General features: G+C 43.3%; 1 protein-coding gene across 2 annotated transcripts in view; it reads left to right on the plus strand.

Moving 5' to 3' along the window:
- Positions 1-1804: 1804 nt before the first annotated feature.
- The window catches only part of Ankrd55 (ankyrin repeat domain 55), a 101828-nt gene continuing 76545 nt past the window's right edge, over positions 1805-27087 (plus strand). The window contains exons 1-2 of one of the 2 annotated variants that reach the window (XM_048443013.3): positions 1805-1951; positions 2184-2348. In XM_048443013.3, coding sequence (XP_048298970.1) covers positions 2294-2348 — 55 coding nt within the window. In that variant the 5' untranslated portion in view covers positions 1805-1951; positions 2184-2293. The remainder of the gene's footprint in view (positions 1952-2183; positions 2349-27087) is intronic. The other variant, XM_048443014.3, reaches the window with a different exon arrangement.

The raw sequence follows: 27087 nt of genomic DNA on the forward strand, positions 1-27087 counted from the left end.
GTCTGTGTGTATGTGTTATGTGTATGTGTTATGTGTATGTGTGGGTGCACATGTATGCACATTGAGGTGGGAGCAAGAGTTGACATAGGATGTTTTCCTTACTAGCTCACCATTTTATAACTGAGGCATTGTCTCTCACATGAAACCAGAGTTCACCGACTGTCTAGCCACTACCTCTCCAGCACTGAGATTACAATCAGACCACCACATCTACCTACCATTATGTAGCTGCTGAGGACCTGAACTCTAAAAACACTAACGCAGGAACTTGACCTGCTTTTGCTTGTGTTTTTAGGTCAAAGGACACAGAGTGTTTTGAAGGAAGGAGACCATATGGAAAAGGAGAGTGATTAATAGCATTGCTGAGTACTCACTAGTACTGCTGAGTGATAGTACTACAAGGTGATTAATGGTCTTAGTGATTAAGTCCTACTTTTACATGGCTGTAATATTATTAGTAAGTGAGTGATAGATTGTCACTGGGACCTGAGACCCTTCAATTTTTTTTTGTGTGTTTGAAAAATAAATAATAGGCACCTAGGTAATAGGAGGCAAAAGATAAGAAAGGAATTTGCCTACAGAGAAACACAGATAATAGATTAGATTGCTACAGCTGGGCGGTGGTGGCACGCGCCTTTAATCTCATCACGCAGGAGGCAGAGGCACACGTATCTCTGTGAGTTTGAAGCCAGCCTGGTCTACAAGAGCTGGTTCCAGAGAAACCTTGTCTCAAAAAAAAAAAAAAAATCCAACCAATCAAACAACAACAACAACAAAAAACTCATTAGATTACTGTCCAAACAATTGAAAGGGCTATGCATTTGTGTCTGGGGCTTTGTATCTGCGTGCGTGCGTGCGTGCGTGCGTGTGTGTGTGTGTGTGTGTGTGTGTGTGTGTTCAGTGACAGAGCTCTTATTTAAAATATGAAGCCTGGGTTCAGTCCCCAGTACCACACAAAAACTTATTACTATAGCTAAATGCAGAGACAAATTATTCCTGTATTTATTCCCAAATTCAAATATTCGTTAATTAAAAAGGAAAAAACGTTTGTCATTATCACTGACACATAAAACACCAGGTGATGCCCCTTACAATCCCAGCACTGGGGGGAAAAGATAGGAGAATCCTTGGCTTACTGCCAGCCAGCCTAGTCATGTGGACAAGGCCCACATTTCAGGGAGAGGCTGTATCTAGAAAAACAAAAGTGGTCCTAAAGAGAGATCCTCTGGTCTATACACACACATATGCACACATGCACACGTAGAGAGAGAGAGAGAGAGAGAGAGAGAGAGAGAGAGAGAGAGAGAGCCCCAGAAACAAATAAAATACATTGATTTTATAAAACCACAAACAGATGAGCTGTAGAGATAGATGCTTTCACTTAGCAGCAAATAGTTCTATCCGATGCAAATGAGATCGAGATTTCCCCCTCAGGTTTTTAAGCCTAGAGGATGAATTTACTACCATTTTCTCAGCTCCTTCTCAGACGTTTGATGTCCGGTTTCATGCATGATGCAGTAACACCCACCCTTGTGACTGCAGACTGTTTGGATTTAGCCAGCACGGACACTTGAGCCTTGACAGGCACCCTTTCAAATACCACTCCGCTCCAGCAAGTCTCCCTGTCAGGAGGAGACCACTGCAGGGAGCCTGAAGAAAAACAGCGCCCACGCATAATCGCTCAGCAGGGCACGTGGCCTGCAGCCTCCTGATACAATATTTACATCCCATTCCATTGAGATGGCCCCTCTCTCTTCTCACGTGACCCAAACGCAGTTCTCACTCTGCCAAGAACAAACAGCCCAAACGCAGTTCTGCGCTGGCAGCTCTGCACATGCTCCGTCTGGCCCCGTGGCGCCTCACTCACTCATTGAGGTTTCTATTGGTTTAAAGCAACCTTCCGGCCCCTGAAGCTCTAAGACCTGCAGCATTTCCCTGGCCACGATCCAAGGTACGCACCCCCACGAAGACTGTTTCATTTTAGGATTTGGACTGTTCCGTCTATCTGTTGGGGGGAGGGGTGTGTAATACTCACACATGAGCATAGACGGTGGATGGGGCTCAGAGAGTAACTCCCCCCACCACACACACACACAGTTTTTATAAGACGACTATTTTACCTCTCTTCAACGTTGGCCTTGAAGGCAACCTGCAGATCTAATGCACACTTAATTCTCCAACAGGAAACTCGGCCAACGATGCTGAAGCCGACTGACTGTTGGCTGCAGCGTGTAAGCTGGTGTTTTCTCTTCTCCAGAGCCCTGGATTGTTTTTGCTGTTCTTAGGGTAAACGATGAGACAGGCTACCATGGATTTCAGCCCCTCGTCTGTGTTCGATCAGCAAAAAGGTAGAACGATGCTTTACTATGTCCTTCAATGCTGAGTATAACAGAGGGATTTCCAGTTGTAAGGAAAGGGGTGTGTGTGTGTGTGGTGTGTGTGTGTGTGTGTGTACAAACCTGTTAAGAATGTTCTCTTCTAACTTGATAAGCCTTTAAGAGAGAAAAAGCAAGTGCATGGGCTTTCTGTCTTGCTGACGTATTCCTAGCCCCTGGGTTTAAGGCATAGCAGCTAATTTAGAGATTGCCATCTTGATGCCCTGTCTTAAAGTGTATTAGAGAACGTGATGTCAGAATGTATCCCATGCCTCTTTCAGTCTATAAATCCCATCTTTTATCACTACAGTCCTCACAAGCCACTGTGGATTCCCCTCGAGGAGAGACATGACCCACAGACAGGTCGTGCTGACACTGTAGCTCAATCAAGGCTGTGCCTTGACTTAATACCATATTATTTAATTGCAATGGTAGAGTGTGGTTTTTTTTCGTACCCTTCATTTGAATAAAGGAGGTCATCTTCCACAGGAGGAGTAGGCTGTGGAGTTCATTCATTCTTATCATCATCAGACATACAGCCCTCCAGTCTGTATATGTGATTTTGTATATGTTGTGTGCACCCACGAATGTATTTGGCATCTGTGTAATTACACAGGATGGTGGGAGGGGGGTCCATTCTTTAAATGTAACAGAAATTTCTAGAACCTTTTTATGAAATGCCTGACATCTAATTCACTCTTTACACCGAGTTACTTCAGCACTTCAAGGTCCTTTCAGCTATGGCATGAAATGGTGGCTTGGGGAAGCCTCATTAGGAAAATCCATTTCTTCTTTCTTTTTCCCAAATGCCGCTGCTTCCGGCCAGTGTTACCTCCCTTGGTTCTACATCTGGCTTCACAAGCGAGCGATGTTTGCTCAGTGGGGTTCTCAAATAATAACTTAGATTTCTGAGGCATTTAGTAGATAGAGTCTGGCGAGAGGGAGAACATCTTAATTGAGGCTGGAGATAGGCACTGGAGGGAAGAGGCTACCTTCAGTTTCCCCTACCACCCCCTTTCTCCTCCCTGTACCTTGTGTTCTGCTGATGGGAACTCTGCTGAGAATCAAACTGTTCAGGCTGGCCAGAAAACAGTGTTGCTGAGCCACATAACCAACAGAGAAGCACAATGGGCTTATTCTGGGGCCGATTCTGAGGGAACAGGGACTGACTGCAGGAGAACAAGCCCTCCAGAATGAATTCATCTGTTCCAGCGTGGTGCTCTCTCTCGGGAGCGCGCTCAGGTCATACCTAACGGGAGTTATCTTTCTGCAGCATCTTTTATTCTCAGCAGTTCCTCTACCCGAGTCCTCCCATAATATTAACCCTTTCCCTGCTATCTCTGCGCCTCTCCTTCCTCTCTGAAATGAGTACTTGATGGGAACAGAGATGTCTACAGTCACAGCTCTGAATGGCAAATCAGTTGAGATTTGCAGTCTTGGCATTTTACTTGGCCTTCATTTCCTCAGCAGGAAAATGATGTTTATGTAGCAGGGTCATTACAAAAATCCAAACTGATGCTTAAAGAAACAGTTGCCAGATTGCCAAGATTGCAGTGTTTTCAAATCACGGCTGCTGCTGCTCTCGCTGGGTTCAATGCCACCTGATCACCTCTTGACGTCCAGTCTAAAGGTACCTATCTTCAGTCAGGGTGCTTGGTCGCTGCTGGGTAACTGGATTGCATTGCACCTTCGCTCAGAAGGGCAGGGGGCCACTCAGAGTAAGTTCTGAGAGACACAGAACAGAAAGGATGCCCTTGTATTTCTATCACCCCACTAACCCTTCCTCTACATTAAAAGCCTGGGAGAGCCTAAGAAGTTTTAAAACCTGAGTAGATTTCAATATTGTATCATTTAGCAAACGGCGGTAACATGACCAGAACGTTGAGCGTGAGTACTTTAGTTTAATACCTGATATGGCGGGGAGGGAACATGGGAGCTTGCTCTGTGCAGTTCATACAGAGGCCTGGGATTGCAGTACCTCAGGAATGGTGTAATTCTTCAGGAGACCTTGTAAATAAATAAATATGGGCTGAGTGCGGAACTTTAGGGAAGGCTTTTGCAGCGGATCCTAACAACTAGAGAACTGAACCCAACAGTAGCAGGTTCACATGTGTGTGTGGACAGAGACATTTCTTTTGGGAGAAGCTGAAATATGTTTCGGAAACTTTCTTTAGGGACATGTAGACAAATGTCTGCCTCTTCATTTTAGACACCAAGGACTGGGAGAACCAATGAAATTATTGGACTTGCTTACAGGGCAAAGATGAGGAGTTTCTTATGGGATCATGAGTGATCCCCAAGCTGCCACACCACCAAAAAAAAAAAAAAAAAAAAAAAACCAACAATCAAACAAATAAAAACAACAACAACAAAAACTCATCCCAACATGAATGATAACTTCTCTATTACTGGATAGATGGAATCCCCCTCTTACTGAACCATCTATGGTAGGTCTGTATACTCCAACAAGGCCACGTGCAGTTAGGTTAAATGGTTAGGATGTGTGGGAGGGAGTAGACAGAATCTTAGGCAAGACTCCACTGATCCCCTTCAGCCCTTCTTCCTGAAGGAATGTTCACAGCCAACAGGTTTCATTTTGAGGGTTTCCTGCTAGGAACCACAGCTGCTCTGATGAAAATGGCAGTGATTATAATAATATAATATGATATAATATAATATAATATGATATAATATAATATAATAATGTTCTACAATGGATATTACACGGTCCACTGGGTCTTGAACTTAGCTGGACAAGAAACAGTTTGAGGGGTTGGGAAGCATTGAAAGTGGTGATGCCTGGATCCCCCCTGTGGAGTTTTCAATAAAATGGGTATAGATATGGCTTGATCCCCACCCCCAGAATGTTCGTTCCTCCCCCGAAACCTTTCGTGGTGGGGGAGAAATAAGGACAGGGCAGCTCTTGCAAAAATCACAATCTGCCAGTTACTAACGAGAGGACCCAGACCTGGCAACTCTCTTATGCAGGCCACAAAGCAATTGCAAGCTTCCAATTCACCAACCTCTCCGGCTTAGCAATGGCTGGAGGTAAGCGCAGGCTGGAACTCAGCTCATGGCTGTGCAGAGAATGGGGGAGCCACATGCAGGGATCTAAGGAGGTAAATCTCTATGACTCTGTTTATCTACAAAGTCTTGTCTTAAGTTCCCATAGGCTCCTGAGCTGATGGCCCTCCTTTGGCTTCAGTCTCCCCTCCTGTGTGAGCTAGATGGTTTTGCCTATCTACAAGGTCACTGTGGGCTTCAGGGCCAGGTTATGACTGGCCCAGACTCTAGCTTGCCGTGTTAACTTTAAAGGGAGGAAGCGTGAGTCTGCCAGACTCCCTGCTCCTGTGTCTTGTGCTTTCAGCTCTCACCATAGCAACAGCTGTGACCCCACATGTTCCTCCTGGCTGCCTGCCCTCTCCAGGCCCACATGCAAGAGAGGAACATAGTAAAGTGATTTACTACAGAACACGGAGGTTCCTACTCACTTAAGTCGACAGGCTGCGTAACTGAGGGGAAATCTACATTTTCACCTCTGTACAAGGACTGTGCCTGAAGGAATCTCTGCCCTCAGAGAGAAAACGGGAGGCATAGCCACTCTCCATGGCCTCCTTTGTCCTCATCAGCCCGGTGTTGGTCACAGTGAGGAGGCCGGGTCCTACTGCAATTCTGTTGGGAAATGGATCTGATGAGGTAGGATGGAATATGTGCAGCCACCTCGGGACTTAAGGTTTCTCACAGCCTTGGTTTCTCATAGAAACATTGCTGTAAGGATGAGAGGAATGACTGGTCTTCTGCTCAGGTGATCTACTGTAATGAAACACTATCCACGGGGCGCTCACAACAACAGACATCTCCTCTCACAATTCTGGAAGACCCGTAAGAAATCGAGATGCCAGGAGCACACTCCGTCTAGAACTTTCAGGGAAGCGTCTTCCCTTGCCTCTTCCAGTTTCAGGCTGTCATGACCTCATAACTTCCACCTCTGCCTTCATCTCTGTCTACCAGGCTACGTGTCCATATCTCCTCCATGTGTGCAGTCCATGGTGCGAGTCTCAAACTTCGTCTGCTCCAGACAGTGCAGGAGAAATGCCTCGTAATCTGTGACTTAACCCCAGTGTTTCACACCTAAGACAGGTGTGTGTGTGTGTGTGTGTGTGTGTGTACATGGGCTTGTGCGTGTGTGTGCCATATAAAGCAATAACCATAAGTTCCAGCAGTTAGGACATGAACATCTCTAGAGCTACATGAATTGGGAACTCTCAGAAAGCAGATGTGCTGGGTGTGGTTTTGTCAGCCTGACACAAGCTGGGGTCGTCAGATAAGTGGGAACCTCAACTGAGAAAATACCTCCATCAGACTGGCTTATAGTAAGTCTGTGAAGCTAACTTCCTGACTAATGGTTGATGTGGGAAGGCCCAGTCCACTGTGGGCAGTGGCCCTAGGTTGTCTAAGAAAGTAGGCCAGTAAGTGGCCTTTCTTCATGGCCTCTGCCTCAGCTCCCATCTCAAGGTTGCCTTGAGCTCCTGCTTGGAATTCCCTTCACGATGGACTCTAAGCTATAAGATGACATAAACCCTTCCTACGTCAGGTTGCCTTTGGTTGTAGCGCTCAGCCCAATGCTAGAAAACTTAACCAGGACCTAAGGTAAAGTCATAACGTAGCATGGTTTTTGGTAAAAATCCATTCTTATTTATGGTATATGGAAAGCTGGCATGTAATAGGTGAGAGGAACATCTCTTGGGTGCCAACGCTGCACAGGCATTGCGTGTGGATAACATGGTGGGCGAGCTGGTGTCTACTGAGCACCCAACCTCCTGCGCTAAGAACGACACCTAAATCGACTCATAGAATTCTACTATCAGCCTCTTTCTTTTACCAGCACAATTCAGAAAGCTCGTGACCTAACCCACCATTACCACCAGCAGAGCAGAAAAGCTGGGACCACAGCCTAAGTCTATTTCTCTTCAAATTCCTGTTCTTTTGGCCACCGTATGTTGTCTTACTGGGAAGCTATAAAGCTTAACAGGGAAATGAAGGTATCATCAACAACAGTAAAATAAATCGATGACCCACTTCGTTTACAGTCAAGCTGTTAATCCCACGGTATTTCAGATCAGCACACAGATGTGCTGATTGTAAAACTCAACTTCTCATCTGCAGTGGTAACGCCAAGCAAAGAGGCTTGCATCTTGCTGAAAAAACAAACTTGAAACCACAGGGCCACGACCAAATGCCTCCAAGGGAAGAACAAGCAAAGTTGAAAGGATCTGAGGAAGAGGGCAAGGGAGAGCAGCAGAAGGGGGCTAGAAAGAGGGGGAGCCATTGACAGTTTCAGGCTGAAAGACTGTGGTTGGTGTTCTGATCAGCAGTTCTGGTGAAAGGAGAGCGCACAACAAATGGCTACCCACAGGCTTAGAATGGGGTCTCTGCCGCTCCTGAGCTGATGCTCGGGGTTGTCCTTCTCTGGGTTAAGAAAGAACAGAGGGAAAGAGGGATAGAAGAAGAATTTCTGCCAAAGTTCTGAGCCATTCAAGACCAAGGCTGGCCCTGCTTCTTCTCTGTTCTGCCCCCTTCTTTCCCATCAGTCAGCTCTTGAGACAGGTTAGGAGAGGCTAGTTCGCTCCAGAGACAGCCGAGGCTTGTATCTGTCAGTCCCTCGGAAGATCCCACCTCCAGTGACCTGAGCAGTCCGTCCCTTCCCAGGACGAACAGAGGGAGCCTGCGACAGACAGATACTTTCCAAACAACCACTGGTCACAACTTAAGGAGGCCTGATTGAGGGCTGGGCACTAGGGGAGTAATGCCATTGGCAGCATTCTCCACCACAGGACAGCTCTGTTGTTAGGAGTCTGGGTATCCAGGGACCGAAGAAGCCCCTGCTTGGGTAGCCACATCTCCGGATCAACTCTATCGTTTCTCACAGCTTCACCAGATCCATTTCAGGGGTCTAAGTCTCAACCCGGGCAGACCTGAACTGGATGGCCACACTGAGAGTTGGCCATCTTCTCTGTTCATCAGCCCCACGGCACGGCAGGACAGAGCATCTCTGTGGGTTACCTCCCGCCTGTAGAGTTCCCCACTTGGGGCCATCATTTTGCCACCTAAAAGAGAAGAAAACCACGACATTTCCAGCTGTTATTTTGATGAAACCAACATCTTACCCACCCACAAGATATGGGCCAAGGTGAGAAGGCAAAGTCTGAGTGCAGGGAGGCTAGGGTTGGTGGAAAAAGTGGCATGTGGCTAGGCTAGCCCACACCGTCTCACACAGAGACTCCTTCCAGTGGCTGTCACACGCTGACTCTGCTCGAAATTCTCTGAAAGTCGGTGGGGCTTTCGGTGCAGTGGCTGCTGATTCCACTGTGTCATGAACGATCTGCATCTCAGATTTTCCGATTTGCTTTAAAGTCGGGAGTGTTTCACCCCACAGATAACCCTCTGCTGATAGAGATGTGTGCTTAGTAAGTGTCCTTCATTTTTTTTTTTCTGTTTGTGAAAATTGCATTTGGTCGTTGAAAAGTTGTTTTGTGTCATTGGCTATATTGGGGAAGAAGTCACTGCATTCTGTGCAAGAAGCACTTCCACTTCTATATGTTCCACTCGGGACAGTATATGCATGTGATAGGCAAGTGCTCTACTCAGTTTTTAGCTTTCTATTTGAAAATAATTTCTTGTGACGGGGTAGTAATATATGCACACATGGATACACATAAGGAGGTCAGGAAAAATATAGGTGTCCTGCGCTCTCTCTATCTGCCCATTTCCCTTGAGACAGGCACTCTTGGTGAAGCCAGCACTCACCATTTTGGCTAGGCTGGGTGGTCAACAAGCCACAGCAATCCTCTGGTATCTGCCCTTCAAACACACACACACACACACACACACACACACACACACACTTGACTTTTTACATGAGTGCTGGGGCTCAAACTCCGGTCCTTACATTCTCACAGCAAGAACTTCTGCTCACTCTGCCATCTCCCCAGCTCCTGAAATCAATTTCCAATTTATGGAAAGAGAAGACCTAAAGTAATATATAGAATATTTGAATAGTTTCTACCCAGGCTTACACGATGTAATATTTTAGCCCATTTTATTATTTGCGCTCTCTCTCTCTCTCTCTCTCTCTCTCTCTCTCTCTCTCTCTCTCTGTTGTGTACATGTGTCTGTCTGTGTGTGTGCGCGCGCACCTGTGCGTGTGTTTAATCTACTGTCTGCATCCCAATGTTGTCTGATTAAATAATATCTTTTATACTACTACCCCAACTTCAATAAAAAATCCAGGCAAGAGTCACAGACATTCTGTTCAGTTAGCACATTGCCTTCTTTTCTTTTCGTCTGGTATATCCCTACAGCCTCTCTTTGTCTCTTTTGACAGACAGTTTTGAAGTTATAGTCTTTTTGTCATTGTTGTTGTTGTTAAAAACTGAGTTGTACTTTTGGAGTTCATATGAATCTTCCTCATAGCTCAAGTGAGAGTCTGCCTTGCTCTCACGGTGCGTGTCTCTAGTTATCACAGTACTGTTTAACTCCTTTATAATAATCATCCGGGGCTGTTGCAGTTTTCAATGTCAATTGATGCTAACAGGGCCAAACTTTTTTCCTTTTTTATGAAATTCATAACTACCAAAGCAATACAAGAATAGGCACAGGTCAGTGAAGTAGTATTACCTTATCTAGTGAAGAAACTTGTTCCTCATCGCCTCACCCCAGCCTCTTCCCAGTTCCTCGGTAGCAAGATGGCCCCGCAGCGCTCATGGATATCAATGTCCAGAGAGAAACGGTCCAGCAAAGACTACTAAGCTCTATTAACAGCTACGAGAGGAGTTAGAGCTCCATTTCCTGTGGCAGGCACTGTGGCAAACTCTTCCTTCCAACCATCCTTGTTTAATCCTTGCCGCGGACTCTGAGACAGATGCCATTTTTGCTCTACCCAAGGTTGCGTGACTGCCAAAGCCAAGAAGACAAAGGCAAAGCAACCGTGCTAACTCAGGCTGCCTGTGCCCCCAAGATGCACCTCTCTATCCAACCAGAGCACCCCACTGGTAGGGAGCACTAGGAGGTTAAAAAAGGTGAGACAGCTGGAGTTCTTGGCTGAGCGTGGTTCTTCCTCCCATTTGCTGCCCCTGGTCTGGGCTTCTCTCTGCAGGGATATGGGTTAAGAAACCTCACCTCATAGTGGCAGTTTGAGTTCTTCTAGGGTGGGGTGGAAAGGACTCCATGGAAGCTGGCATGTGGAACAAAGAATGGCCCCTGTGTTTGAGCAGGGGGGAGGTGGAGGGGCTCCAAGAGTGAATGTGACCCATGGAAAAGCCTTGTGACAGTTGGAGGATTTGCACAGACAAAGCTTGGTTTCCATCACAGACAATTCTGAGTCGCTTCTGAGTCCCCCTCAGCTTCCCAACCTCCCTCAGCTTCTGAGCCTCTCTCTCAGTCAGTGTGTTGTTCTGTTTCAACAAGTTGGTATTTCTTTGGAAGACAGTTCAGAGACCTATGGTGCTGTAAACAAAGGCCTGTGTGAAACAACCGCTGATAAAGAAGAAGAATCTTTTCAACCCAGGCCCCTTGCACGTTGTTTGTGGTTTTGTCAGCTTCATCACTGAGACCACACTTTTAATCAGAACTCACAGATATTTTTTAACATCTTGGTTTTTAAAATCAGTGAGAGGACATCTAAATTCACCTGAATTGATGCTCTTATCCTTTGCTTACGTAATGTTATATGAAAACTTGTCCTAGGCTTTAGGTCATAATCAGGGTGACCAGAAGGGACCATTGAATACAGGGAGGAACTAAGATGGATGCAAAGGGATCTACTCTCTTTTTTAAAATTGATTTATTACTTTTTTATTTGCATTATTATTTTGCCTGGATGTATGTCTGTGTAAAAATGTCAGATCTTGGAGCTAGAGACAGTTGTTAGCCTTCATGTGGGTGCTGGGAGTTGAACCTGGGTCCTCTGGAAGAACAGTCAGCTTACCCACCCTTTTTTTTTCCTCTTTGTGTTTGTTTCTGTTTGGGGGTCGAGGCACAGTCATGCCCTTTCTATAAATAATAAGACACTTCCAGAGTTGGAAGTGACCATATAACCCCACACTCTCCCTCTTGACATGTGACGCTAAAACAGAGGAATTCTTGGTGACAGGGTGCTGGGAACTCTAAGGCTGCTGAAGCCACACTGACTTCTCAGATTCCAAGAGTACCTCATACTGTTTAATGTCTTGGCCCCTGGCTCTTCTCACCCTGTAAGCCAAGATGATGGTACTGAAAAGGTGTGATACAAAAGGTGTGTATTAAGTTGATTAATACACGCAAAGTACCTAGAACTGTGTCTGGCCCATGGTAATTGCTTAGTAGGTGCTACAGTGGGCTGGGGGGGACTTGTAAAGATAGTTACCACTGATGACGGACGCTATAAAGTCATCCCACATTAGCTCAAAATTGAGTATAATAAAGTGTTCTTTATTCAGGGATAGACTCACAGACCACAGTTCTCTGCATGAACAGGGAACAGGAACCGAATCCAGCAGTGGAGAGTGCACGTGCACATGTGCAAGCTTTACAGATACATTTATAGTACAAGAGACCACGCCCAAGTGGGCTGGTATCTTAAAGGCTATTGGCTGAAGGAGTTCCCATAGCATACCACAAGATTAATGAAGTAATACATGCAAAGCCCTTGGAATCATCCCAACCCCTAGTCGTGGTTTGGAAAGTGCTGGTGACTATTACACATGGCTCACCTAAGGTCATTTGGACAAGCCGTCTCCCCACATTTCCTCTGTAATGGATTCATGACAGAACACCTCTTTTTAATGGATAGGTGCCGAAAACTAAGCTGCCTGGCAACTGGTGGAGCTTAGAAAGTTGCCACTGTTCTTTTCTTACCCCATTACCCTTTGTCTGAAATGGTGGGAACATTTAACTGATACGGAGCCACAAACCAGTGTCTTTGTGTCCTGTCTTTCAGCAGCAAGAGAATTCATTTATTACTGGACTTATCCAGTAGAATATAATTTTTGATTTTGTGTTTACAAATTCAAATGGTTCATAAAAACTTTCTCTCTCCCCCCCACTCATGTGTGTGTTTACCAGTTTAGAGTAAACTTAGAAAGCAATTATTTTAAAGAGTATCATTCTCTTTCTGAATGAATCGTTCACTTCTCGAGCACTTTGACATCCATGCTCACATTTTAAGAAAATCCTCTCACACGCACTGGTGTGCCCCCACCACCAGTTTCGCCACCTGCCCTGGCTGTGTGATCAATGTCCCTGCCGTGCTTCCAACCTCGGGTTGACTGTGAAGTGTAGTTTTGTTGCGGTGAGCAGAAACTCTAACATGATGATGATGCTGAGCCACAAAGCTTGTTCAGCGGTGGAGAATGGAGTGTGGGAATGTGGAGTGTCCGTCCTGAACCAAAGAAAGGTCGAAGTTCATTGGATTGTATGGGGTCTTTGCTTGCTGGTGACAGTGCCGGGGCAGGTACAGGCCACGGTATCAGGGGGTCAGAGGGTAAAATCTGGGTCTAACAGCCTTCAGCCTTAGTTGGGTTTCACCACTCACAACCCCTGCAATTCTGGGTTTGTCACTTACTCACTCTGAATCCTTCATCCACAAAATGACAGCAATTGCAGTCCCCGCTTCCTAAGGTGAAAATTAAATGGTTAGATGGGATGAAGAATGCTCCTCACAGTACCCGGCCTAGACTAAACGTTATGTGGGGGTCTTTCACAATCACAAATATTACTGAGACAGTGACACAGTCACTGTGAGCCCCCGTGGTAGCAGTGGGTACGGTGGGTGCCTTGCTGTGACTGTGAGGTGCTCTGTGGGAATATGTGTGGAGTTGTTTTCACTAACTCTGTCTTTGCATTCTGATTTCTTCAAAAGTGCTCCCAAAAGTTTTAGCATCTCAAAGTTGTGCAAGAAACAACAACGAAAGGCTAAGAACTTTCCTGTGGACCTTCTATGAGAGTCTGGAATGTGGGTGTGGTGGACACCAGATGCATTGCCAAACTCATGCGTGAGTCACTGCAGAGAGGATAATTCTGAAGGGTCCCTGCTTCCCATGCCATGGTTCCTCAGAAAGGGCCAGATGAGGCCCCTCCTTGAAAATCTTGATGATTTAGTATCTGACCAGGTAGCCATTATAAATTTGGGGGAGGGAGGAATCTTATAATTGACTAGTTGGCTAAAGTCAACTATACAAAAAAAAAATTTTAAAGAATCATACAAAGCAAAGTTAAACATTTACAAATAAGGCAGTATAAACTTCAACAAGGGAGAACTTTCCAATCATAAATGCAATGATAGTTGCCTTTAAATGCAGTATGCACAGATTTTTGACTATGTAAATGCTCAAAAGTCTGTTTTTCTTGAAACCAAGCTAAAACTTAACAAAGCCAGGGGACAGGTGACAACAGCTGCACCATTGCTAGCGGACGAAGGGTTAGGGTCCTTACTGTATATGACGCTCATTCGGCAGACGGATGCCCTGAAGTAAAAAGATATAAAGGACCATATAGATAGCTAATTCATAAACTCCACAAAGATGGAAAAACTCTTAGGAACAATAAAAGAAATGATCATTGAAATGATGTCGTAGTCCTCTTACACTGTAGTATTAATTTATGAGGAGAATTGTTAATATGCAGTGTCCTTGAGGCTGAGGCAAAAGAGTATCAACTGTCTAAAAAGAAGCAAATCGTCAAATTAGCTGTGTTAAGTTCAGTCATTCACATTTTAGCCATATTTCTACAAGTAATGTTTTGAAATATTTGACATGTTGACTTGTTTATAACCTGGTGTTATATAATCTTATTTATATGGAAAACAGAAAAACCCCAAATTATTTATATTAACGTGTTTATACTTTTATAAATAACATATACTCAAAATTGTTAGCTATTGTTTATTTCAACATTAGAATAGTTCAAAGGCCAGTGAGATTGCTTAGTGGGTAAACCCTTGCTGAAAACACCTGAACAACCTGAGTTTGATCCAGGGAACCTACAATGAAAAGACAGGACGCAATCCCAAAATCTGTTCTCTGACCCTCACCTCACACTCCCTTCCTCACCTATGCTCTCTCTATCACACACACACACACACACACACACAAATAATTTAACCACCTTTTTAAGAATGGCCTCGGTATTAGCCAAACCCACTCAGTAGCTCAGAGAATTTCACTCGGTTTCTCAAATCCTGTCAGTCTCTCGATCCAGTTGGTTCTGCCTCATAGACAGTAGTCCAGGCTTTGGCCTCAGATGGAAGGCCACTCTGAGGGTCACATCGACTTCAGGAAGTAGCATTTCCCAGAATTTTCTTTCTCCTATCTCTTACCTTATGGCCTCACATCTGTTAGGACCTATTAATCGCTTACTTGCTTCTTAGGAATATCCCTTATCTTTTCTGTTTCCACTTAAAAATACGTGAAATAGAACTTCAGTCTTTTTTATTTAGAGTTCAGGACGGAGAACAAAAGAGAGTTCCGAGTCTTGGTTGTAGGGGGAAGATGGACCAAAGAGATACTGGTGACTATACTCTCTGACACAGCTAGATCTCCGCCTCCAGACTCACCTCCTGCTAATACCCCTGCCCCCCTCCAGCATCATCATGCAATGGGTAGAAATAAGGGGCTCTGGGGAGGGGTGGGGAAGTATACAACAACCCTGGACTATCAGTAAAATAAGTATCTATATGACAATAAAAATTTTTTAAAATTATGTTTATTTATATGGGTATAGGCATTTTGCTTGCATGTATGTCTGTGTACTGCATGTGTGTCTGTTTGCCCTTGGAGAACATCAGATTCCCAAACCTGGAGTTACAGTTGTGAGCCGCCATGTGGGTGCTGGGAATTGGGTCCTTTGTAAGCGCAGCCTTTGCTCTTAACCATTGACTGTCTCTCCAGCCATCAACACCAACATTTCAATACTGATTACCGTTGCATATATATTTTCTGCTTATCTGGATTTTGACAATTTTTAGATGAAAAAGTAAGATAATGTAAAATGACGAGCAATAAAACCCAAAATGTCTGAGACTAGGACCCAGACTTCAGTTGTGTCCTTTGCTTATTTGTTGGTTTGTTTTTGTCGCAAATCTCCAAGGCAATCCTGATGTGCAGCCAGGGCTGGAGTCTAAGGATGTCTCAACTTTATTGTTTGACCAATCGGCTTCTGAGCTCACAATGGTAGACGATAACTTGCTTGGCTTTCAGAAAGACGTTCAGATTAAGAAATGCTTTCTCCTGTGACTTTTCAGTATCCTGAAATTGTCCATGTTGAGCTCTGATGTGATGGTTTGTGCCAGCTTTGCTTAAGCTGCATGTCCACCGTGTGTAAGGGTTGAGGGCGGATTCAACTCTTACAAAGTCCAGGACGCGCCTTCCCAAACTGTTTCCAGAAGCTGCCTTCTTCCATCACTTTAGCCAAAGGCTATGAGCCATAGCCTTCACTTCTTGTGTCTACCCCTCTTCAGTTTGCCGCTTTGGAGAGAATATGCTAATAAAATCAGCAAAAACATAATCAATGTATCGAACACCTCACATACTCATAGTCTTTAAAATTTAGGATTTTTTTCTTTAATAAATGAAAAGCCATATAACCCAAACAACTGTGTATTCTAATAAGGTCCTATGGAGGACAATTATACATTCGGTAAGGTTTTATTCATTGCCTTTATGAAGCAAGTAAGTAACCTAAGGCAAATAGCCCATTAAGTATCCCAATGGTGGAAAGCTATTGCATTTTAATCCTGGTAAACATCTTTGATGGCTAATCTTCATTGTGAACTTGATTTGATTTGTTCATGCAGTGGTAGGTGACCCAGTATTTGCCTTTCCACAGATGTTAGGTAGACACATAGAATATCAGTCATGGAAGGAAGTGTAGAGGTGTGCAGTCTGCTCAGGGGCATTGCTAAGATATGCTTGACCATAATCTCCTGAGAGGCTGTGGTCAGAAAGCACTAGCTCACAAACTGGCCCCATCAATGGCTCTGGTTCTTCAAAAATCTCCCTTCTGGTTTGTGTCCATCAGAATTCATTCTGAGCCTACAGGAAGCAAGGCCAAACTCTCTTTCCCAGCATTGGAAAGCAGCTATGTGTTTAATGGAGTCTGCTCCTTTCCAGTCAAACCAAACCTTGCTTCTGTTACCACTTCTCACCCCTCCCAGAGGTCCCTAAAATGGTAAAAAGCCTGACTCTATCACCTGCCATGGAACAGTCACATAGTTGTTTCAGAATAGCGAAAGGAGAGTTGACATAATGCTCACCTATTTTTAGTTTCCAAAGCTAGCCAGGCTAACACAATCCTTTGTAAAAAGTGAATGTAAAATTTATACTTGCCCAATTAACGAAGAACTAATATAGTATATTAACATCAAGAGCCCTGCAAGAATTGGAGTGAGAAATTCATTTGCATTTGGAAAATGAACCCAAAATTGATCAATAAATACAATTGTCCCATTTTAAAGGTTCTATAATTTAAAAAAAACCACATTTTAAAGAATTAGATTATTGAAAAGGCCTGCTGTGGATATTTCCTAAATTGGGAATGGGAGAACATGCATATAATCTCAGCACGAGGGAGACTGAGGCCGGAGGATCCCCAGCAATTCAAAGCCAGTGAGTTCAGGACAAACCTGGGCAATTTAGCAAGATCCTATCTCAAAAGAAAAGCAAAAGCATCCACACCCTAGGCATGGTGAAACGTGCTGTAAGTCTAGCACTCAGAAGGACCCTAGGCATGGTGAAGTGTGCTGAAGTTCTAGCACTCAGAAGGAAGAGGCAGGAGGGTCGCTGTGCATTCAGAGTGAGTCTTCACAGTGAGTTCCCAACCAGCCAAGGTTACATAACAAGCAAGGCTCCTTTTTAAAAATTAAGTAATCATTTAACTAATCAACAAATAGATACCCTAAAATAAGAAAAGGTGGGGGGGAAAGTTTCTTCTAGCGAGGCATCTTTCCTTGTTCCTGTATGTCAGAGCGCTCCAAACTGACTCTGAATTGTATTTAACAATATTGGCGTTCCCCTGGCTCAAAGCCAGGCCGGGACCATAAAGACTCTTCCTCACCAGCGGGTGGCAATGTTGTCACATAAAGCCATTACCGTATCGTGAAAGCCTGGTACCTCCTGAAAGGGGCAAAGGCCTTACTTCTATGTGAAGTTAGGTCCTTCTAGGTTGCCCCAAGAAGTGATTTCTCTACTGTCCACACGACCCGGGATAACTGCGTGGAGAGAGAGAGGGATCTGAACTGGAGTACGCTGGGGGGACACTCACCTTTACATGATTGTACTGCCCTGTCATAACAGCCCCAGGATGTCTCAGTCACCACCGAGACATTTGTTTTCCCTCTGGATCGTGTTGTTTTAAAAGACAGAGACCCTGCACCTTTGTGACCAGGCCTTTGTCGTCTATTGTATATGCAGAGTGTTTGGATGACTAAATATACTTAAATTCTCTCAAGGCAGTCAGTCCGACCCAAAGGAATAAACCGAGGTCATCTGCGCATCCCTCTGTAGATGCTCAGAATGAATTCTGAAGCCATGGTGACTCAATGGTGACTTCAGTCACCCAGGGACCCTCAGAATGGAACAAACTAAAAGAAGTATCTCAAACCAGCTGGTTTGGACTCTGAAAATTAAAATGGACTTTGGCCATTCCACAAAAGGGTCATGGTTTAAGTAGTGGAGGTGTTAACCTGACCTCAAAGCAGTTTCAATGAAATGGACTCACTAAATAATGCAATTGATGGCTTTCTCTAAGAACGCCACAGTGACCCGAGGGCACAGCCATCATTTAAACTCTAGAAATGGAACCTGCATGTATGTAAGATGTGAGGAGCTCAGAGCACCCACAACTTTGCTATGAGCCAGCTGTATATCTGAAGTCCTAGAGTTCGCTCTAGGCCCTCAAGATTAAATCAACAATTTGTAATACAACCAGAAACCAGTAAGGTGTTTGGCCATGTAAAGTAAGGAAAGAAACCAGATCTACATATCTGGACTACAGAGTGAGTTCCAGGACAGCCTGGGCTGTTACACAAAGAAAACCTATCTTAGGAAAGGAAAGGAAAAAGGAAAGGAAAGATTATATCAAAAATATCTGCCTATCCTTCTATTTTTTAGATTAAAAATTAACCATTTAAAATAGTTGTTTGTTTTGTTTTATCTACCAGAGTTTTTATAAAGGTCAACATTCTCTGTAAGTTCACATTTTATTAGATTCAATAGTCAGAAGTTACACAATGAAGCCACCGTGGAGTGTGTAAGCACACAGTGTCTGCACTATGAAGCTGCCGTAAAGTGTGCAAGCACACAGTGTCTGCACTATGAAGCTGCCATAGAGTGTGTAAGCACACAGTGCGCTATGAAGCCTCCATAGAGTGTGTAAGCACACAGTGTGTGCTCTATGAAGCTGCTGTAGAGTGTGTAAGCACATACTGTCTGCGCTATGAAGCCTCCATAGAGTGTGTAAGCACACAATGTGTGCACTATGAAGCTGTCGTAGAGTGTGTAAGCACACAGTGTGTGCACTATGAAGCTACCATAGAGTGTGTAAGCACACAGTGTGTGCTCCATGAAGCCGCCGTAGAGTGTGCAAACACACACTTTCTATGTCTCATCTCGCCGCAGGCTGGAAATGGTTCACAGACAACACTGAATACTGCTTCAGCACCATTTTGTTTTACTTGATCATTGCAATTTTTACCTTTATTTTCTTTCTACAATAACTGTGTTGGCATTAGTCACTCACTGAGTCAACCAAAGTTCCCTTTGAACAAACTCCAGAAATCAATCATGGCCTCAGGTGTAACCTATCAGGTAGCTTTATCCTTTGCCAATCTTTCCTATCTGTGCGTAAATCCAGGAATATTTTCCCTATATGTTCTCTAGTACTAGAAGGTCAGAATTTTAAAAACTACAGTTCTTTGGTTTTTAGAATTTCAAATTACTCAGGAACTGTTTCCTTACGTGATGTGTTATTGAAGCGTTTGCATAGCTACAACCTTCCCTTACTTGTTGAATGACTGAACTGTTCTCATAGCTGTGACCTTTTCTTACATGTTATGTTATTGAAGTGTTTACATAGCTATGACCTTCCCTTGCATGTTATGTTATTGACGCGTTCGCAGAGCTATGACCTTCCCTTTTGTGTTGTATCACTGAAGTCTTTGTGCAGCTCTGACCAAGTCCTCAAAAGCAACTTAAAGGAGGAAAGATTCACTTTGAGTCTGTAGCAGAGGGTTCAGTTCATTATGAACTGGAAGGCATGGTGAAGCAAGACAGTCACATCACAGCAATAAGAACACTTCATAAAGAATCCCAAAGAGGCTAGGAAAAAGAGACCCCCAAGGGCCCACCCCCAACAGGAATTCCTCAACTTAGACCCTCCTAATGATCTCAGAACCTCCCAAAATGGCACCACTCGCTGGATACCAATCCCCTAATCCATGGACGTTTTGGAGAAGCCATTCTATCCAAAGCGTTAGCAGCGATCATTGTACAAAGCTCTGTCTACCCTTTTAGTAGTAAAACACTAATGTAAAGTAGCAAGCCACGCCTCTCCCAACATTTAAGGGGACAAAAGCTTACCCAACTTTACTGAGCATAAACAATGTAAATTCACTATAGAGAGTCTGGAAAATCTAATAGGTTCAGAACATGTCCAAGTCATTCAACTTTTCAGCATGCTCCTTTGGTCCTTTCCGTATGTCATCTGTGGACACACATACAATGCTTTAGAACATACAATCACTATGTCTTTACATGGCTCTTCCTATTCCTTCTTGCCACTCTCCTTTTCTCTGCCATCATTCTCTCCCCCTCTGTGTGCATTCTAGTCTCTGCACGCAGCTGTGCACAAGTGTGTCTGTTTAGGCTTCATACAGAGAGGCAAGAAGCATCCAAAACTTGCTCCCTGGGAAGAAAATAGACGTATGATGAATTCATGATGCTAAACAGGTAGATGACAAAAGATAGGCAGATACATACATACACAGAAAGATACAGAGAAAAAAGAAAGGGACGTACGTTGTCTAATTATATAGAGTTACTGGAAGATGTTAAGTGGGTTTGTGACCTTTTGTTAAAAATAAAACTCCTGCCCCTACTTTAGATTCCAAAGGACCATCTGTCAGTCTTTCCTTCGTACCTGTTATTTCTGCAGCATCTTGTCTCATTTCTGCAGAAATGCTTTGTCAGCTGCAGGGTGAGGCCTAGGGATCTACTCTCACCGTGGTTTCCAAGGCCTTGCTACACAGCCTCTAAGGAAGTGCCTCCCAGTTCCTAATCACTAGTTGCACAGCATATCCTACACTAAACAACTCGGAAACTCATTTTAATCAGCCTGTGGATCTTCCCTTCCCCTTTCTCTGTGCTTCACTCGGATTCCTTCTAAGCACTCTTCCTAATTGGTCTTCTGGCCAAGACTACCCATCTTCAATAGCAGGCTCCTTGTTACCTCTGGCTGTGACCTGGAACACTTCTGTTGCGCTCCAATAACCCAGGGTACCCTTTCCCATCACTCATCCACTGTTACTTCTCACTGCTTAGGAGCCACAGAACAATCTCATTGTAGAAATGTTTGCATAAAAGTCCTTTGAAAGCAATGCTATTCACAATGGTAACAAAAGAATAAAGTACTTAGGGGCAAACTTAACCTAGAAGGCAAAAGATGTGCATACCCAAAACCACAATGAGTTGCTGAAGTGAATTAAAGTTGCCAAATAAGTGAAAAGACATCCTGTGCTTCCCGAGTTAGAAAATCATATGAAGATGTCACTGCTTCCCAAGGAAGTTTGTGGATTCTGTATGGTCTCTGTCGAAATTCAATAACATTTTTACAGAAATGGGAAAGTTCATTCTAAAAATTTATGTGGAATCTCAATGGGCTCCGAGACATTTCAGACAATTTTACAGAAGAAAAACAAAATTAGAGGGAGGCTTCACCTTTCCTGATTTTAGAAGTGATTATAAAGCTGCAATAATCAAAAAGTGTGGTACTGGCATGAAGGTGGTAGTCCTATAGATCAATGGAATCGAACTGAGAGTTCAGAAATGATCCCATACATCTACAGTTAACTAATTTTTTTATTGATTTTTATTCAGTTCTACATTTTTCTCTGCTCCCCTCTCTGCCTCCCTACTCCCCTTTAGCCCTCCCTCAAGGTTCCCATGCTCCCAATTTACTCAGGAGATCTTGTCTTTTTCAGTATCCCATGTAGATTAGATGTATGTATGTCTCTCTTAGTGTCCGCATTGTTGTCTAAGTTCTCTGGGATTGTGATTTGTGGGCTGGTTTTCTTTGCTTTATATTTTAAAATCACTTATGAGTGAGTACATGTGATAATTGTCTTTCTGGGTCTGGGTTACCTCACTCAAAATGATATTTTCTAGCTCCATCCATTTGCCTGCAAAATTCAAGATGTCTTTTTTTTCTGCTGTGTAGTACTCCATTGTGTAAATTTACCACATTTTCCTTATCCATTCTTCGGTCTAGGGGCATTTAAGTTGTTTTCAGGTTCTGGCTATGGCAAACAAAGCTGCTATGAACTAGTTGAGCACATGTCCTTGTGTCACGATTGAGCATTCTTTGGATATATACCCAAAAGTGATATTACTGGGTCTTGAGGAAGATTTTTTTCCTAATTTTCTGAGAAATCGCCACACTGACATCCGAAGGGACTTGCATTCCCACCAACAATGCGGAAGTGTTCCCTTTACCCCACAACCTCTCCAGCATAAGTTGTCATCAGTGTTTTTTAACTTGGCCATTCTTACATGTGTAAGATGGTGCCGCGCCAGCACGGGCTGGAACCAAGAATCTCGGCAGAGGGTGTCCAGGTTGAATGAATGCACAGAGCACGAGGTTGAGGTGGGACAGCTTCTTTTATTGTTCTGCTGGGGCTAGCTTTTATACCATGGCACCAAATAAGGAGGGGGCTGCGAAGGGACTGTCACCTGACCCCAGCAGGGATCAAGGAACGGTCACCATGCACGCAAAATTACTTTCCCAACTCCAGGAGCAGAGGGAATTTATTATGTTTTCTTTGCAGATAAGCACCTCAAATGGGGGCAAGGATGTGTAACTCAGGGCTGCAGTTCCCACAAGATGGAATCTCAGAGTTGTTTTTATTTGTATTTTCTGATGACTAAAGATGTTAAACATTTCCTTAAGTGTCTTTCAGTCATTTTAGATTTCTCTGTTGAGAGTTCTCTGTTTAGGTCTGTGCTCCATTTTTTTTTATTGGATTATTTGTTCTTTTGATGACCAATTTCTTGAGTTCTTTGTATATTTTGGAGATCAGACCTCTGTCAGATGTGGGGTTAGTGAAGATCTTTTCCCATTCTGTAGGTTGTCATTTTGTCTTGTTGACCATGTCCTTTGCTTTACAGAAGCTTTTCAGTTTCAGGAAGTCCCATTTCTCTCAGTGTCTGTGCTGCTGGGGTTATATTTAGGAAATGGTCTCCTGTGCCAATGTGTTCAAGTGTACTTCCCATTTTCTTTTCTGTAAGGTTCAGTGTGCCTGGCTTTATGTTGAGGTCTTTGATCCATAAAGATTTGAGTTTTGTGCATGGTGATAGATATGGATCTATTTTCATTCGTCTACATGTTGATATCCAGTTATGCCAGCACCATTTGTTAAATATGTTTTCTTTTTTCCATTTGATATTTTTTGCTTCTTTGTCAAAAATTGGGTGTTTGAAGGTGTGTGGATTAATATCTAGGTCTTCTATTCGGTTCCATTGGTCCTCCTGTCTGTTCTTATGCCAATACCAGGCTGTTTTCAATACTGTAGCTCTGTAGTAGAGTTTAAAGTCAGGGATTTTGATACCCAGAAGTTTTTTTTATTGTACAGTATTGTTTTGGCTATCTTGGGTTTTCTGCTTTTCCATTTGTTGTTGAGTACAGTTCTTTGGAGGTCTGTGAAGAATTTTGCTGGGATTTTGATAGGCATTGCATTGAATCTGTAGATTGCTTTTGGTAAGATTGCCATTTTTACTATGGTAATTCTACGTACCCAAAAGCACAGGATATCTTTCCACTTTCTACTGTCTTCTTCAATTTCTTTCTTCAAAGATTTAGAGTTTTTTTCATACAAGTCTTCTACTTGTTTGGTTAGAGTTACTCCAAGATATTTTATGTTTTTTGGGGTTATTGTGAAGGGTGATGTTTCTCTGATTTCTTTCCCAGCCCATTTATCATCAGTGTAGAGGAGAGCTACTGATTTTTTGAGTTAATCTTGTATCCTGCTACATTACTGAAAGTGCTTATGAGTTGTAGAAGTTCCTTGGTAGAATTTTTGTGGTCACTTATGTAAACTATCATATCATCACCAAATAGTGAGAGTTTGATTTCTTCTTTTCTGATTTGTATCCCCTTGATCTCCTTTTGTTGTCTTGTTGCTCTAGCTAGGACCTTAAGAACTATATTAAATAGATATGGAAAGAGTGGACAACCTTGTCTTGTTTCTGATTTTAGTGGGATCGCTGGGAGTTTCTCTCCATTTAGTTTGATGTTGGCTGTTGGCTTGATGTACATCGCCTTTATTATGTTTAGGTATGTTCCTTGTATCCCCCAGTTAGCTAATTTTTAACAAAGGTGCTAAGATCACTCAGTCATGTTCTTCAAAATATAGTGCTTGAGAAACTAGATAGTACAGGAAAGAAAGATCTTAGATTCTTACTTTACAGTCTATCAAAGACCCAATCATACTATCTAGACTCATAAAACTCTTAGAAAAAGACCTAAAGAAAGAGCATCTAGCAGTGGATTTGGTATTGCTTTTTGGGACATGATGTCAAATGTACAGGCAACAAAAAGGGAAACACAGACAAATTGAATTATAAGATACTATTAACAGTGCAAACAGGAAAGCTATAGAATACAAGATGTTTGTGCATCAAGCATCTCATACGGAAGTTAATATCAATAATAGGGTTCTTCATATAGCTCCACAAAAAAAGCCAGCTCCATAAAACACCAAAGTGAATAAAGGATATTAATAAATATTCCTCCAAAACACCTCCAAAAACAGAGGAACAGTCAGTGACGCCTGTAAAAGATGTTCAACACTGTCAGTCATTAGGGAAATGTAATTCAAAACCACAACTAAATACCACTTCATACTCCAAAGGATGACTGTTATAAAAATAATGCACTTTCACACATAACACATAAAAGCAATGAGATGTGGGGAATTAGAACCCGTGGGCAGATATGGAGATAGAAAATGATGAAGCTGCCTTAAAAAACAGTGCCTTAGTAGGGGGGTTCTATTGCTGGATCGAATACCATGGCCAAAAGCAACTAGAAGAAAGCATTGATTTCATCCTGTGACTCTCAGGTCACAACCTTTCACTGAGAGAAATCAGGGCAGGAACTGGAAGACAAGAGCTAAAAAGGAGACCTTAGAGGAACACGGCTTACTGCTTGGTCCCCGTGGCTTTCTCAGCCTGCTTTCTTATACAATCCAAGACCACCTGCACAGGGATGACAACACCCATAGTGGCCTGGGCCCTCCCACATCGATCTTAAATCAAGAAAAACCCCTATAGACTTGTCTACAAGTCAATTGTACAGAGGCATTTTCTCAGTTGAAAGTCGCTCTTCCCAAATGACTCTAGCTTGGGTCAAGTTAACACAAAACTAATCAACAAACAGTACGGTGGGTTGTTAAAAGCTGAACAGAAGAAAAAGTATAACCACATGATCCAGGAGCTCCGCTTTGGAACCGAAAGCAGAATGTCAAAGCAGTTTGTGTGCACTGTTCTCTGTAGCATTACTCACAGGAGCCAAGAGAAAGACAAAGGAAAACCAAGTGTCCAGCAAGAGATCAGTAGAGAAATACAGTATGTTTGTTCATGTATAGGAAAAAATATCGCTCAACATTCAAAAGGAAGGAAAATGGGATCCATACTCCTTCATGAATGGGTCTTGCAGACATTCTGCTAAGTGAAATGATTTAGTCACAAAGAGGCAAATACTGTTGATTCCCATAAAAATACAAAAACCTAGAGTTACATTCACAGACACAGAAAGTGGAGTATTGCTTTCTGGGGGCTGGGCAGGAACCATGGGGTTACTCTTTAATGGGTACAGAGTTTTGGAAAACGAAAAGGGCTTGGAGAGGGTGGTAGTAGTGGGTGTGCAATACTTCGAATGCCTAAAGGCCACAGAACTGTATGGTTAGAAGTGGTTCAAATGGTGAATTGTATAGGCAAACTATCTAGACCACAGTTCTGACCTCATGGAATTGTCTGCAGAGCAATTCATCTATTTTCTTGAGCCATTCATGAGACACAAACGAAATTCACTGCTCCTCTAACTATTCCCAGCCTCCTCTCGTCACTTTAACCCACAGGCTAGAGATCTCAGTATGACACTGATCTGTGAAGAATGGAAGGACCCTGTCACCTCCTTCAGTATGGTCATAATCAATGATCAGCTAGAGTTCCTCCTAGTGCACTCAACATTAATTCCTGTGGAGGTAATATCTATCTGATTCCTTTGCTAGTGGACCTCTGCTAAGATTGTCCTTGCTTGGAACTCTCTCACAGTCGGAAAAGAAAGCTAAAGCTTGCCCACAAGATGGTACAAAATAAGCCAAAATAACAAACAAATAGAAAGAATGTATCGGCAGATGTACATGTTCTGGTGACACTGTTGGCCTAAGGGGTGGTGATGTAGGTGTTTAGGTGACGTCAACAGGTCTCCACTCGTTCCTTCTTGGCCCTGTTCCGTCTTCAGTCTGCTTAGACAGGTTTGCCATCCAGAAGCTCACCGCATTCTTGGGTGGTGAAATAGAGGGAGCAACGTGCTCAACCATCCAGGCCAGAGTCTGTTTGCTTTTCACAAACTCTAACCGGGTCACAGCTCTGAATACGTCACCTTGGCCACGATGATGCAAACTCTTAATAGCTTCGTTCCAGGTCACGAGTTCCACCTCCAGATCACTGAAACAGCTATTCGGCTGAAGACAGAGCCCTGGTGATCACCCAAGAGTACTTAGATTAAAACTAGCATCAGGGTCAGGGGGCATTGAACAAGAAAAAGTACAGAGTCAGTCAGTCACCTTTCCATGAGTCCTAGTAGGTATTTTACAGAATCAGATATGTTGTTCATTAAATGTGATATCCAAATCCTCCTGATGAAATATTTTGGGGATCCTAATTCTAGGAAGCAGTGTAGTTCCACGTTGTGATAAAGGCCCTATCTGTACCTTATCCACTCAGTCGTGAACAGTATGTGAACATGTTATTATATAACATACAGTCTATAAAAGCCCACAGTTGAGTCTGGTGTGACAGCTTTCACCTGTGATCTCAGCACAAAAGTCCAGACTTATGTGAAGATTTGTAATGAGTTCCAAGTGATACATGACTTCCTTAATAGCCATTATCAACAAGAGCTCATTTTAAATCTATGTCTCAGACATCTAATGCTGTCTAAATAAGCCAAATTGTTTATATGGAGCAAAAATTAGAAAAGTCAGGCTGTTCCTAGGCACACAGAATTTATTTGAACACAGTGCCACCCTGACAACTCTCTAAAGGAGGGGTTGTCAATGTCATCAAGATCACTTCCACTTTATAGATAAGGAAACGAAGCTGGTTGAGGGTGACTAGCCCGCACTGCAACACAACTGGTTCGCACAAGCGTGGCTTGTACCAAAGTCATCAAACAGACCACACTT

The sequence above is a fragment of the Myodes glareolus genome, chromosome 15 (assembly GCF_982192425.1).
Source record: "Myodes glareolus chromosome 15, mMyoGla1.1, whole genome shotgun sequence".
NCBI lineage: Eukaryota > Metazoa > Chordata > Mammalia > Rodentia > Cricetidae > Myodes > Myodes glareolus.